Source organism: Chlorocebus sabaeus, chromosome 20 (genome assembly GCF_047675955.1).
Source record: "Chlorocebus sabaeus isolate Y175 chromosome 20, mChlSab1.0.hap1, whole genome shotgun sequence".
Classification (NCBI taxonomy): Eukaryota; Metazoa; Chordata; class Mammalia; order Primates; family Cercopithecidae; genus Chlorocebus; species Chlorocebus sabaeus.
Window position 1 is genome coordinate 41438661 of NC_132923.1, and position 14836 is coordinate 41453496.

Here is a 14836-nt window from a genome sequence, read left to right on the forward strand (position 1 = left end):
GGAAATTCAAAGAATTAGGGTCATCTGCCTGTCTCAAAATCTATGAATACAAACAGACACACCAACACAGACACACAAAGTTATTATTTTAGTTAATACACAAGATAGCATATCACAAAAGCAATCCCTGAATGCATCTGGAGATGGTCTTTAAAAACTAAGAATTGTATGTTTAATTTATGTTCACCCTTACATCACTATTCCCAATCTTGTCTACTAGTTAGGCTACAGAAAATCCTGGAACTCACCAGTACAAGGTAGTATGCATACAGGGACGCACAATGATGTATTATAAAAAATTTGTCACCAATCACTTTCCAATACAAAATCATAATGGACAAATCTGTAAGAAAGACAAGTGAGTAAGGTATGACATAAGAAGAAAGTTGCACTGTTTTTCCAAGTGTATTGAACTCTTTCTCCTGCCAACTCATCACTGTCCACTCTGAGCCCACAGCACTTTGTTCATCCCTCAGTTAGTCTGATTATGTACTTTACCATAAAATCTCTGCTCCTATATGCCTCTCTCACCCACTCTCCCATGGCTCCTCTAAGATAAGGGCCAGGTTATGAGCATCTTTAGACCCTCAGAATCTAGCACAAGGCCTGGCATATAGGTTGGTGCAGAAGTAACTGTGATTTTTGCCGTTATTTTTAACCACAAAAACTGCAATTACTTTTGTACCAACCTAATCATATGTAATATAATACTTGTTGAAAGCATAAATGAATAACTTGTTTCCAGAGTTAAAATAAACAAAAAATATTATTGAATAGAAATAATTTTAAATAAGCTTAAGTGACTGATTCTTGTCACTACAATAATTCGAACAGAGATAAGATGGTCATAGGGAAGCTACAAAATGACCAACTCATTTATAAAACAAATTGTACAAAAAATATTTTAAAAATAAAAAAGAGGCCGGGCGCGGTGGCTCACGCCTGTAATCCCAGCATGTTGGGAGGCCGAGGCAGGCGGATCACAAGGTCAGGAGATCAAGACCATCCTGGCTGACATAGTGAAACCCCGTCTCTACCAAAAATACAAAAAATTAGCCGGGTGTGGTGGCGGGCGCCTGTATTCCCAGCGAATCGGGAGGCTGAGGCGGGAGAATAGCGTGAACCCGGGAGGCGGAGCTTGCAGTGAGCTGAGATTGTGCCCCTGCACTCCAGCCTGGGCAACAGAGCGAGACTCCGTCTCAAAAAATTAATTAATTAATTAAATAAAATAAAATAATGCAATTAAATACTAATTCAAAATAGTGACACCACCAAAAAAAAAAAAAACCTATTAAAAAGAAAAACAAAGAAAAAAGCTTACTTCTGCAAATTTTACAAAAACAACACAAAACCATGACTATTGGAACACATTTCAAGAACTCCTGCAAGTGAGGGACCCTAAAAGTTAAACTTCGTTAGTTTCATAGTCATTACACTTAAGAACCTCATTAGGACAAAGAGGGACCATATCCTTGCTGATAAAAAATGTCTAGGTCTCAGTTGTTTGAGGCATCACTCTGTAACTCTGATCTTAAGTGAGAACCAGAAAGCCATTTCATGAAAAGACATTTCATGTTCTACCATCATGACAGGTACATTTTTCCTCTGTATGCGTCCTAAAGGCTGTGTCAAATAAACCAAAAGCATAGACTGTGTATTCTTTGCATAATTCCGTGAGTAGTTTACAAAGAATTAGACAATAACATCTCACATACCAGAAATGAGGTAGCCTGAGGCAATAGCAATATTCACGTTTGCAAGTGATGGACCTCCCCTGAGAAAAAAAAGGTTCCTTTTTAAAGTATATAGGTTATAGGTAACTGCTACTTCTTTTCTCTATAGAGACTGAAACATAATGAAATTGCTTTCTATAGATTCTCCAATGGTAAGCTGTCATCTTCGAATAAAATTGCAAAACACACAATGACAGTTTAGCCGAACTGTGACGCATCATGTGGTACTGGTGTTAGCAGAAAGATGCTATTCCCAGGATAATCTGAACCCACAGGGAATTTAGTAGCCTTCCTGTTCAAGATTAATTGTTTTCATCAAGAGATTTTCTAGAGCCCATGCCTTCCATGAATTTTACTCTACCTTCCCTGAAGTTTACAAAATTTCCTTGAGGGTAAATCAACTCTTAGAATTCAAACTAGTCTGAAATCTTCTAAAGCACCTAAAGCCAATCTATATTTAGAATTCAAACTAGTCTGAAATCTTCTAAAGCACCTAAAGCCAATCTATATTGAGGTCCCCAGTGTTAGGAACAGACCTCCTGGGGATGACTGAGTACCCAGTGCATTTTCCAAACTTAAGTTTTTAGAACTACGCCCAGAATCCCACAATCCAGGGGCACAGCATTGCATCTGTTTTGTTTTAAATTGGAGAGTCATCCTTCATACTACCAGTGGCATTTATAATGGATTTAGAGTATACCTAAGGGCCAACTACAAGACACTCCAATGTATTAAGTTACCTACATGAATACCATAATTTCTTACATATATTAGCTAAAAGTTTTACTAAAATAATTTTACCAAAACATAATGAAATTTATAAATGTGTTTTCATGATTTGTTTGCAAAAAGCCTTAAGTGGAATCCCAGATGCTAATTTTTTTTAAATTCCTTATTCTGAATCAGAGACTCAATATCAAAAAATCATCTAGTCAGGAGGCTGGATATGGTGGCTCATGTCTGTAATTTTAGCACTTTGGGAGGCCAAGGTGGGCAGATCACTTGAGGCCAAGAGTTTGAGAACCATCTGGCATAACATAGTGAAACCCCATTTCTACTAATAGAAAAATTAGCCGGGCATGGTAGCACATACCTGTAGTCCCAGCTACTCAAGAGGCTGAGGGAGGAGAATCACCTGTACCTGAGAGGCAGAGGTTGCAGTGAGCTGAGATTGTGCCACTGCACCTCAGCCTGGGTAACAGGGTGAGACTCTATCTCAACAACAACAACAATCATCTAGTCCACTTCTGATTTTGAGGCAACATAGTATCACCATCATTCTACTGAGGACTGGAAGGATTTGCCTGTCATTCCATGATAAGGAAATAATCATAACAGGACAGTTTAATTCAACCCTATACATACCAAGGTCCTACAATTTATACTTTTGCTTCAAGAAACAAATACAAATTATCAGTCCTTTATCTGGTTTATAATGTGAACTACTAGTGAAATTAACACAAACTAAAATAGCTGAACTACAAATATTTAACAGAAAGATTTAGCATAAGTTGTGCCTTCTTTACAAAGTTTGATCTATCAATACAACCAGGAAAATTAGACCTGGAATAAATCATGACATAAAATACAAAAATATGAAAAATTATGTTAAAGTTTGATAAGGCAAAATTTGAACAACGAATCAAATCTTTGTTTGGAAATTTACTTCCCAAAAGAATTGGTTTTATTTTGCTGATGGTCATGTTAGTAAAATTAAAATTAAAATTTTTAAAAAACTAGAAATTTGGTAGGTAGACTATATAAAAACCTAGTCATGGAATTAAATTCACTAAATTAATTCCCTTTGAAAAACAGCATCCCCATGAAAATATATCAATACTGATATTATTCTTATGGGAATAATTTTGTATTTATGAATAGAAACACCTCCTTGCAGTCAAATGGTGGCATTCAAAAATCCAGGCTAATCGCCCTACCTCCCCTGGAGCCCACAACCACCACATGTCAATGCATCGCTTCTTCAAACATGCCTGCTCTCTCAGACTGAGCTGAACTAAGCCTTCTCATATAACACCAGGAAACAGTTTGCAAAATTTCTGCCATTGGAATCACATTTAAATTTTTCTAAAAGAACCATCTTACATGTTATCCTATTACTGCTGAACATAATTATTACTAGTACATTAGCGTTTCAAATCCTGTGATACTAAATTCCTATCACATGGCCATCTGTAACTTTCATTTCATCTCTTTGATATCAAACGAGTCAAACATAAATTGGAGATAAAAAAGTCTTAAGTAGATATTATCCAAGTTGATCACTCTATCTCAATAACGATTTATTTTTCTTCAGAATCGTGATTACAATAACTTGGCTTTACTCATTAACAGAGTAAAAATGTTTAAATTATCATCATATTCTCCTTGTTTGGGATAACAATTGCTACACTAAGGCAAAATGGCCTCCATTTGTATTCAAATCTAAAATAAACCATTTAAATGCACTTTGCTGAAATGTCTGAGCACAAGCATTTTAACAAAGCATACACCATCAATGTTTTCTGTTTTAAAGTAAGTGATGTTCTTATAAATAATTGATATCCAAACATAAACGAAATTGGCAATCTTAGAAAAAGAAACAGCTTACCAAAGTGGATCAGTTTTAGTAGGCTCATCGAATAAGAAAATGTACAGGCCAAAAATACCAACCACCAAAGAATGGCATGTGGATACTACCCTGAAATTAAACAAAATACACACAAAGTTTAGATTCTTTGCAATAAAATTTAATTCTGACAAGACACGGAACATTCCTTTTTTTTTTTTTTTTTTTTTGATACGGAGTCTCGCTTTGTTGCCCAGGCTGGAGTGCAGTGGCGCGATCTTGGCTCACTGCAAGCTCTGCCTCCCGGGTTCATGCCATTTTCCTGCCTCAGCCTCCCAATTCGCTGGGACTACAGGCGCCCGCCACCACGCCCAGCTAATTTTTTGTATTTTTAGTAGAGACGGGGTTTCACTGTGTTAGCCAGGATGGTCTGGATCCCCTGACCTCGTGATCCGCCCACCTCGGCCTCCCAAAGTGCTGAGATTACAGGTGTGAGCCACACGCCCGGCCTACACAGAACATTCTTAACAAGTTGTACCTGGAAGCATTTATATATAGGGGTAGAGTATAACGGAGAGTATAATGCAAAATTGCCCATTTAGAAATCCAAAGGCCACAGCTTTAATTTGGAATAAAGAAGGAGGAAGATACCAAGGCCTGCAATTTCCTGCTAGAGAACTGGTAAATCACTTCTTGGTTAAAAGTTCAGATAGATTCACACATGACAATGACTGACAGACTTTTGTGCAGACAGATGGCAACCGGCAAGGCCACTACCCTGTACTCTGGCTCCAACCTCCAGCCCCAACAGCATCAATACGAGGTAAGTTTCCTGCTCCAATCAGCTGGGAATGACTTCCAGATCTACTGGCTTTAACAAACTCCATATCCTTAAAACAATTCGAATGGATCATGATATGAAGATGTATTATCTTGAGAGACTTCAGTTTTTAAAGTACATTGATATGCACTATTGCACTTGATTCTTGTAACAAATTTGTAAGAAAGCAAGGGTAGCTATTATTAGTCCCTCATTATCATTATTATGAAAGCACTTCTAAACAGACAAATTGAGGACCATGAATTTATACAGAAAATATGTTTTTAAAAGAAACACCCAAGTGAAAGCACAATGTTCTCAAGATCCAGGTCAAGTTTTCTTTTATAGAAGGAATAAGTTTAACATAAAAATCATAGTTTCTATGAATATATCTTGTTAATAAATTTAATGATTTGACTAATTCCCAAGCTCTGTGTTACTTAAAGAACTCTAGGATACTTTGTATTTATCCATACAATAAATTTTTTTACCCAACAATTTCAGATTTCTCACATCTTTATCAAGAAGTTCACAAGTAATGAAGCTTCTTTTCATTAGGATAAAAAATGAGAGGTACAGCAAAGTTTTCTCTCTAAAAATTACTGGTGTGTAATAAAGTTTTCTCTACAATATGATCCCAAATCTTTAAAAGTAAGTAAAACATATCAACTAACGTTAGGTTTGGTATCAGAAAATTTCATTGTAACTTGAGAAACCAATATACTTGACCTAATAGTGTGTTACAAAATAGATATATCATGCTAAATCAAGCCATATTTTAAATGAGCAAAGATTCTCACTAATTTAAAGGCATTGACCAAGTATCATTTATAATATCTAAGAATCATTTTGAAATGTGAATAATTAATCAAATTTATCTGGTTTACAAGTCTAATTTAATTTTCATGCCAAGTACACCTGCATTCCATTTGAGCACAGGATAAAAACATAAATTCCTTGGCTGGACATGGTGGCTCACGCATGTAATCCCAGCACTTTGGGAGGCCAAGGTGGGCAGGTCACCTGAGGTCAGGAGTTTGAGACCAGCCTGGTCAACATGGTGAAATTCTGTCTCTACCAAAAATACAAAAATTAGCTTGGTATGGTGGTACACGCCTGTAATCCCAGCTACTCGGGAGGCTGAGGCACAAGAATCGCTTGAACCTGGGAGGCAAAGGTTTCAGTGAGTGGAGATCACACCACTGTACTCTAGCCTGGGTGACAGAGGAAGACTCTGTCTCAAAAAAAAAAAAAAAAAAAAAAAATTAAATTCCTTGGTATCAAATAAAATACTCCATCTAAATGGTCATACAGCCAGCTCTCTATTGCTATTCAAAAATTCTATAAAATAAAAAATATATATAATCTCTCTCACTGACTTGTTTTACTGTTTGGTAACCATAGTCAGAAAGCTCCCTTTTGAAAAAACCTAACTTTGTATTTCTGACTCTCAGGCCTCAGATTCACTTCTCTTTTGAGATGTTATGTGGAAAATTCTAAGCCCTCAGCTGACGGAAATAGTGTATGATTCAGTATAGAAATGTTAAATGTTACTTGATCCGGTCAAATATCTCCCTCTGTAATGAAGAGGAAAAACAAATACCCTGCCCTTACTCATACACTATTCTGTATTAAAAGTCTATACTATATTTTCAGAAACTTCTGTTAATAAAAATTTTGTATTTTATTATTTAAAATTAGATTCCTAGCAAAGGAAAATTTAGATTCCTTAGTATCTAAAAAAAAACTCCAAGATGATACCCAAGATAAAATATTTCAATTTATTTTCAAAGAGGGTGGAAAAGAAATGTTTGTGCATGTAGAGAAATAGCACTCTAAGGAAATGATTAATGCCATTTTAGAATAGCAATTTTAATTTAATCACAAGTAGTGCAAATATTGCCAACAGAAATTATATAGCTCAGTCAAAAAGAGCTAAATTTTAGAGAAACATTTAAAAATTAGTAGTATTTTAACACAATAAGACTTTCAATGTGATAGGCAAGAAACTGAATACAATTAAGAAAATCTTTTACAAGATATAACACCTGTAAGTATATACATTTTCAGAAAAAGTAACAATTGAGTACAACAATTTCTCACTTTTAATTAAACTGCTGTCTCTCAAGTGGGCATTTCCAGTAATTTTTTTTCCTCCATTTCTTTTTATACTAGATGGCTCAGACCATTCATTGTTTAGAGACTCTTTCCTGATTACTAGAAAGAATTATGTGTGTTTATCTGTATGTTTCAAACTGGAGGCTGAATTTTAAGACATTTATACATACTTTACTCAAAATACAGCCTCCTTTTCCTACTTTGCACTTCACCACCACACAGCTTAAGTCCTATGTAAACAACGCTGGAGTGACAAGCAGGAGCAAACTTGAAAGAAAAACACCATTGAATACCTAAATGAATTTTATATAATCCCAGACTCCTTTTCAAATAGAAACTCAGTCTCCCAAATGGTATTTCCTGTGTCATAGAATGGCAGTGATAAGACTAGATAATGCAAAATATTTTTCAATTTCATTTCATTTTCACCTTGGCTTCTATCTCTCTGTACCCTTCCCTATTACTCTGACTTGCAGCTACCTAACATTCAAATGCCTTTACCTATCCTAACCAGAGTAAAGAGGAAATGAAAATAGTTCAAAATTTAATCAGAGGATGTATGTACCCCCTTCTCTTTCCTACCATTCCATCTATCTTCATATGTTAGAAAAGATTTTTTAAAGTAATGGTATCTCTAGCATAACATATTTGAACAATATTTTTGTGCTAGTCTCAAAACAAAATAATCATACTGCTTATTTTTTGAAAATATGTGGAGAAATAAATCTTGCTTTTTGAGTGAAAAGAACTTTGGCATGTATGAACCTGATACATCATTGTAAAGTGCAAAAGAGAACAACTAGAGTCTTATTAAATTCACAGTCTGAATCATAAAAGTAGATGCCTGCAAAACAATTTGGTTCAAAGAAAGACAGGGAATTTCAAATCAGATATGACCATTCTCAAACACTCAATCCTGACAGAATTTCTTGACTTTTAAAATAAAATTTCAATGAAAGATAATTATAGCAAACTTTAGAGACTTGCTGAATCCATTTTATGGTAAGTGTATTAACTTCAACTAAATAGCAACAACAAAAAATATGGCCATGGCTGCTCTGACTCACTGAGGTTTACAAATGCACAGTGATGTTTGGGGACATAAAATGCTCTAAAGCAAGTGAAGCAGTCATCAGAGCCATTTTGTATTTGAAATCTTGTGAGATTAATACGTTGTACACACACACAAAAAAACTGCAACCAACTTTTTAAAACTCTAGCAGGGTGCAGTGGCTCCCAGCACTTTGGGAGGGCAAGGTGGGTGGATCACCTGAGGTCAGGAGTTCAAGACCAGCCTGGCCAATATAGTGAAACCCTGTCTCTACTAAAAACACAAAAATTAGCTTGGCGTGGTGGGGCATGCCTGTAATCCCAGCTACTCGGGAGGCTGAGGCAAGAGAATCGCTTGAACCCAGGAGGCGGAGGTTGCAGCAAGCCAAAATTGCGCCACTGCACTCCAGCCTGGGCAGTCTGTCTCAAAAAAATAAACAAATAAAATAAAAATAAAAATAAAAAATAAAACTTCAGATTTCTATAACAGATGTCTAATTCTTTCTCTATTTACTTTTTTGTTTAAAAAAAAAACTAAAAAGAAATGTTTACTTTAAAATTATGTAACAAAATAATAAATGCTGGAGGGTTCTAAATTATAATGCAAAGTTCATTAAAAGGTTCATATGCACTGACTGTACACTGTGTTCCCTGGTGTATAGCGTTTAACTGCCCCAGGTCTGGCTAAATTGGCCAATGCTATATAGTATAAGCTACTCAAAAGTACGACTAATTTTTTCTTCCATCTTCATTTCCAAAGAATATTTTTGTTATAAATATTTCAAAGAACACGAAAGTACTAGTACTCATCCTGTCAGCTGGAGTCTACCTCATCTTCACTGGAGTCTACTTCATCTTCACACACTTCCTCAGAAACTTAAATAAATTTATCCTAACATCTTTCAATATATCAATTCTTAAAAAAAATTTTTTTGCATGAGATCATCTACTTGTTTTTCCTTTTATTCCTAAGATCAAATAAAAATTTGGCCTTACATTAGACCCTAAATGAAATACTTTTTTGAAATATTTTAAATAATTTTATCTCATAAACTAGTTTCTTTTCATCAATTACATGTTCATATGCTTTACCTTGAGTTCCATTCAATCTTCTTTTCGAAGCTGAGACTATTGAAACCTGGAGAAACTTTTGCTGAAAACCAGTAACTTACAAAGTAGAAAAGAAGCTGAAAGGTGAAAAAGCTGGTACAAATAACACTGATGAACAGTTTTGTGTTGATCTCCATATTTCTTCAACCTGTTAAGATAAATGACAGCTATAAATTGTTATCTCATAATAAAGCTAGAGTAAATTTTTTTATTTTAAGAAATATGTCTTGTAATTTTAGAAATTTTTAAAATTTAGAACAAATGTAAGAAGATAAAGAAACTAAGAATTTTTGGCCTTTTGTATATTTCTTCACCTTTACCATCTATTTGTCATGTATCTTATGTTTGTATTCAGAATAAAAGAAAAAATCTATTATCTTAAAGATCTCAATATTATAGGTGTCATTTATAATTTTAACATCATGATATTCAAAATTATCTAAGTCTTAACATTAACAGGGAATTTCAAGTACTATCAGTAAAAAGTATTCTTTTAATAATATTTCAATTAAATGTAGGACAAATCACCTGATTTCTTTATTCCTCAATTTCTCATCTATGATATGAAACAGTTGGTTACATAATTTCTAAGAAACAATCAAGTCAAATATCATAGAATTAACACCGCCTGCAATAACAAAACAAAAAATAATTCCATAATAAAAAAACTCATGTTGCAGCAGGACAAACAACATTTAAAACAAAATTAAAATCTTAAGATCACAGTCTTAGAAAAGAGCCATAGCACTGCTGGGGCAAGACAATATGGTCTCGAGGCAGGGGAACCTAAGGCTGATTCATACTGACTTCCTAGAACTAAATCAAACAGAAAGGCCCAACTTTACACACCTAAGTAACAATATAACTGGAGGTTACCTCCTTTGCAAGCCCCTCCCCCACTTTTCTGAGTGGCAAATGGAAAACTGAAAGTACCTCCGATTGCTTTCCAGAACCAATCAGATGTTTACATAGGAGTGCAACTTTATAACTTGGTTTCAGCCTCTGATTGATTGCTTTCCCCAACCAATCTGACTAACTGCCAGCCAAATCTTCCTTTGCACAGAAGTGTAACTTCCCCTCCCCCCCACCCCCCATTCCCTTCCCCAAATGGGGTCTTGCTTTGCCCCCAGGATAGAGTGCAGTGGTGCTATCGATCTCAGCTCACTGCAACCTCCGCCTCCCAGGTTCAAGCAATTCTCCTGCCTCAGCCTCCCCAGTAGCTGGGATTACAGGCACACACCACCACACTTGGCTAATTTTTGTATTTTTAGTAGAGACGGGGTTTCACCATGTTGGCCAGACTGGTCTTGAACTCCTGACCTCGTGATCCGCCCACCTCAGCGCCCTAAAGTGCTGGGATTACAGGCCTGAATCACCACACCCGGCCTAGAAGTGTAACTTTGTAATTTCACTTCAGCCTCTGATTGGTTGTTTTCCTCAACCAATCAGGCTGGTTGTGGGCCACTACTTCATTTGCATGGGGTGTACAAGAAGTGGCCAATGGGAAACCTGTAGTGGGTATTTAAACCCTAGAAAATTCTGTAACTGGGCTCTTGAGCCTCTATGGAAGAACCCACTCCCACCCTGTGGAGTGTACTTCCGTTTTTAATAAATGTCTACTTTTGTTGCTTCATTCCTTCCTTGCTTTGTTTGTGCATTTTGTCCAATACTTTGTTCAAAATGCCAAGAACCTGAACACCCTCCACTGCTAACACTGTCACTGCACAAATGAGAATTTAACTTTAAAAACATGCTCTTCAATCACACAGGTTCTTGGAGCAAAAGGCCTGCAGGGCTTTTTATCCCTTTAAAAAAAAAAAAAAAAAAAAAAAGATTTTTATAAAAGAGCTTCAGGTCTTAACAATCAAGTTAGCAGAAAGAACAGTACTATGCATATATGCACACTCAAAGTGTGTTTTCTATCTCATTGAGCTGAACTTTATTTGGCTCCTAAAAATCTTAGGAATATTCAGACCCAAAAAAAAGGCACTAAAGCATTTGCTCATGTCCAGCAAATATAGCATTTCTATGGCTCCATCTTTGATAGAGCTGATCCTCAAATGAAAAGGAAATAAATCAATACACATTTCCAGCTGCCTAATGCAAAGAAATAAAGTCACCTATTGAAGTCAATTCACCAGAGAAAAGCCAAGTCATTGACTGCACTAGCAATAACCCCACTTCATAATCCCTCCCGACCAGGATATGGTAATAAGAATCAGTCTCCCACAGGGCCCCTTCCGACACAATTCACATGCCTATAATGAATTCTTTCCTCATTCTTTGTGTGTGTGTGTGTGCGCGTGCGCGTGCACGTGCTTGGTAAAAATATTGATATTACAATTCTTCTCTATGAGACTCCATTAACTTTACTGCTCTTTTACTTCTTTTTAATTCAACATATGTTTATTGGGTATTAAATTTTTAATTTGTGGCCTTTTAGCCTAGGTTTAATATTAACCAAACAATACATAAAAGTTTTGTACATAAATTAAGCAGCACCATAATTTGCTAAGTGGGATGTAAGGAGAATAATGCTTTTCTAAGATTAAAGCAAATAGGTATCTGGAGGCCAGATGGACACAAAATTGGGAAAAAAATATAATCAGTAATCAGAAGAGAATGGAGAATCTAATCTTAAATGTGAGGAGGTTTGCCCTGAAGACTTTTGTATGCTCTCTGCTGATCCTACAGCCAGCAGGTGGGCATGGGCTGCTCGTTTAGTTTGTTAAAATTCAATGTATACAAAGCATTTATTTCATGAATGTTAAAAGGTGTCATAAAACATATCATACCTTATCCATTTTATGAATTGTTCATTTAACTAATGTATTTAAAAGCACTCAAATAATTCACCATTAAAAAATGTATCATCCCCTCTCTCCCACAAAATCGAGTTTACTGGATGAATATTATATTTTGAACAGAATCATTTTCAGGTAAGACTTTGGATATATGTTGAGAGTCTCCCTTTGAAAAAATGTTTCATTTAAAAACAAAGAGCTCCATATATTCAAGCTGTGACTTCCATTAAAAGCTCAACAGATAGAAGCCAATTAAATTGTTCTACTCTCAGCTTTGCCTCTCAGTAAACAGCTGCTTGCTTAATCAGTCATGCCAAATCAAGAACTAATCTAGAGATCTTTAAAAATTTCCCCAGAAAACCAAGGCTTCTGTTAAGCAGCAGCTACCCCTGTTCATTCACTTTAATGCATGAATCAGGCAAGAAAAATGGTAAAAAGTGATAAAACCAAAGGATGCTCATTACTAACACATATTAAGGGCCTGTAAGAGTTTGGTGATTATTAAGTACAGGAATATACATTAATACTGGAAAAGCAGACCTCCTTCATATACCTCTACAGGTAGCTAGAAGCTGGCAGAAGGATACTATTTGGCCTAGAGAAGAGCAGTTCAAACAGATAAGGGAAATACTTCTGTAGCAATTTACAAGAATGTCTAGACATGAACTCTACAATATAATTAGTCCATCTTGATTCACAGGAATTACGGACATCAAAGAAACTTTTCCAGAGACCTGTTGAATGAAATAATGTTTATACTTTTCATTCAAGATGGTTTACATAAACTTTAATTGACACTGATTTCTTAGTAGGGAAAAACATGAAAAGGTCTGAAGTTTAGTCATGCACTGCATAACAATGTTTCAGTCAATGACAGACCACATATACAATGGTGGTCTCATAAGATTACAATGGAGCCTGGCGCGGTGGCTCACGCCTGTAATCCCAGCACTTTGGGAGGACGAGGCGGGCGGATCACAAGGTCAGGAAATCGAGACCACAGTGAAACCCCGTCTCTACTAAAAATACAAAAAATTAGCCGGGCGTGGTGGCGGGCGCCTATAGTCCCAGTTACTCAGGAGGCTGAGACAGGAGAATGGCGCGAACCTGGGAGGCGGAGCTTGCAGTGAGCCGAGATCGCGCCACTGCACTCCAGCCTGGGCGACAGAGCGAGACTCCGTCTCAAAAAAAAAAGATTACAATGGAGCTGAAAATTCCTATCACCTAGAGACGCTATAGCCATCATAACACCGTAGTGCGACACATTACTCACGTGTTTGGGGTGATGCTGGTGTAAATAAACCTACTGCACTGACGGTCATATAAAAGTCTAGCGCATACAATTATGTGCAGTACATAATAGTTGATAATGATAATAAATGACTATGTTACTGGCTTATGCATTTACTACACTATACTTATCATGATTTTACAGTGTATTCCTTCTATTTATTAAAACACACACACACACCATCAACTGTAAAACAGCCTCAGGAAAGTCCTTCAGGAAGTAGTCCAGAAGGAGGCATGTTCTCGTAGGAGATGACAGCTCCATGTGTGTTACTGTCCCTGAAGACCTTCCAGTGGGACAAGATGTGGAGGTGGACAACAGTGATATTGATCATTCTGACCCTATGCAGACCTAGGCTAATGTGTGTGTCTGAGTCTTAGATTTTTAACAAAAAAGTAATAATATAATAATTTAATTTTAAAAATAGAAAGAAGCTTATAAAATAAGGATATAAAGAAAATATTTTTCTACAGCTACACAATGGGTTTGTTTTCAGATAAGTGTTATTAAAAAGAATCAAAGGCTGGGCGCAGTGGCTCACGCCTGTAATCGCAACACTTTGAGAGGCCGAGGCTGGTGGATCACCTGAGCTCAGGGGTTCGAGACCAGCCTGGACAACATGGTGAAATCCTATCGCTACAAAATATACAAAAAATTAGCTGGGCGTGGTGGCACGCGTCTGTTGTCTCAACAACTCAGAGGCTGAGGCAGGAGAACCGCTTGAACCTGGGAAGCGGAGATTGGAGTGCGCCAAGATCACGCCACTGCACTCCAGCCTAGGTGACAAAAGTGAAAACTTTGTCTCAAAAAAACAAAAAAAATCAAAAGTTTAAATTAAAAAGTTTATAAAATAAAAAAGAAACTAAGCTAGGGTTAATTTATTGAAGAAATAAATTTTTAAAATCAATTTAATGTAGCCTAAATGTACAGTGCTTATAAAGCCTACAGTAGTGTTCAGTAATGTCTTAGCCCCCCACATTCACTCACCACTCACTGATTCACCTAAAGCAACTTCTAGTCCTGCAAGCTCCATTCACAGTAATTGCTCCACAGAGGTGGTGTACCGTTTTTTTTTTTTTTTTTTTTTTTTTTTTTGGACACAGGTTCTCACTCTGTCATCCAGGCTAGAGTGCAGTGGTGCAATCATAGCTCATTGTAACCTCAAACTTCTAGGCTCAAGTGATCCTCCCACCTCAGCCTCCCATGTAGCCACCACACCCAGCTCATTTTTTTTTTTTTTTTTTTTTTTGGGTAGAGACTGGGTCTCACTATGTTGCCGAGGATAGTCTCTAAGTCCTGGCCTCAAGTGATCCTCCCACCTCAGCCTCCCAAACCACTAGGATT

The 14836-nt window shown here is 36.5% G+C and overlaps 1 protein-coding gene across 5 annotated transcripts in view; it reads right to left on the reverse strand.

Moving 5' to 3' along the window:
• The window catches only part of TLCD4 (TLC domain containing 4), a 79498-nt gene that overhangs the window by 40046 nt on the left and 24616 nt on the right, over positions 1 to 14836 (reverse strand). For 4 of the 5 annotated variants that reach the window (XM_007977882.3, XM_038003358.2, XM_038003363.2 and 1 more), the window contains 4 exons: positions 9380 to 9545; positions 4342 to 4431; positions 1716 to 1774; positions 249 to 343 (listed from right to left, as the gene is read on the reverse strand). In XM_007977882.3, the coding sequence (XP_007976073.1) occupies positions 249 to 343; positions 1716 to 1774; positions 4342 to 4431; positions 9380 to 9534 (399 nt within the window). In that variant the 5' untranslated portion in view covers positions 9535 to 9545. Of the gene's footprint in view, positions 1 to 248; positions 344 to 1715; positions 1775 to 4341; positions 4432 to 9379; positions 9546 to 9925; positions 10026 to 14836 lie in introns of all 5 variants that reach the window. The other variant, XM_038003353.2, reaches the window with a different exon arrangement.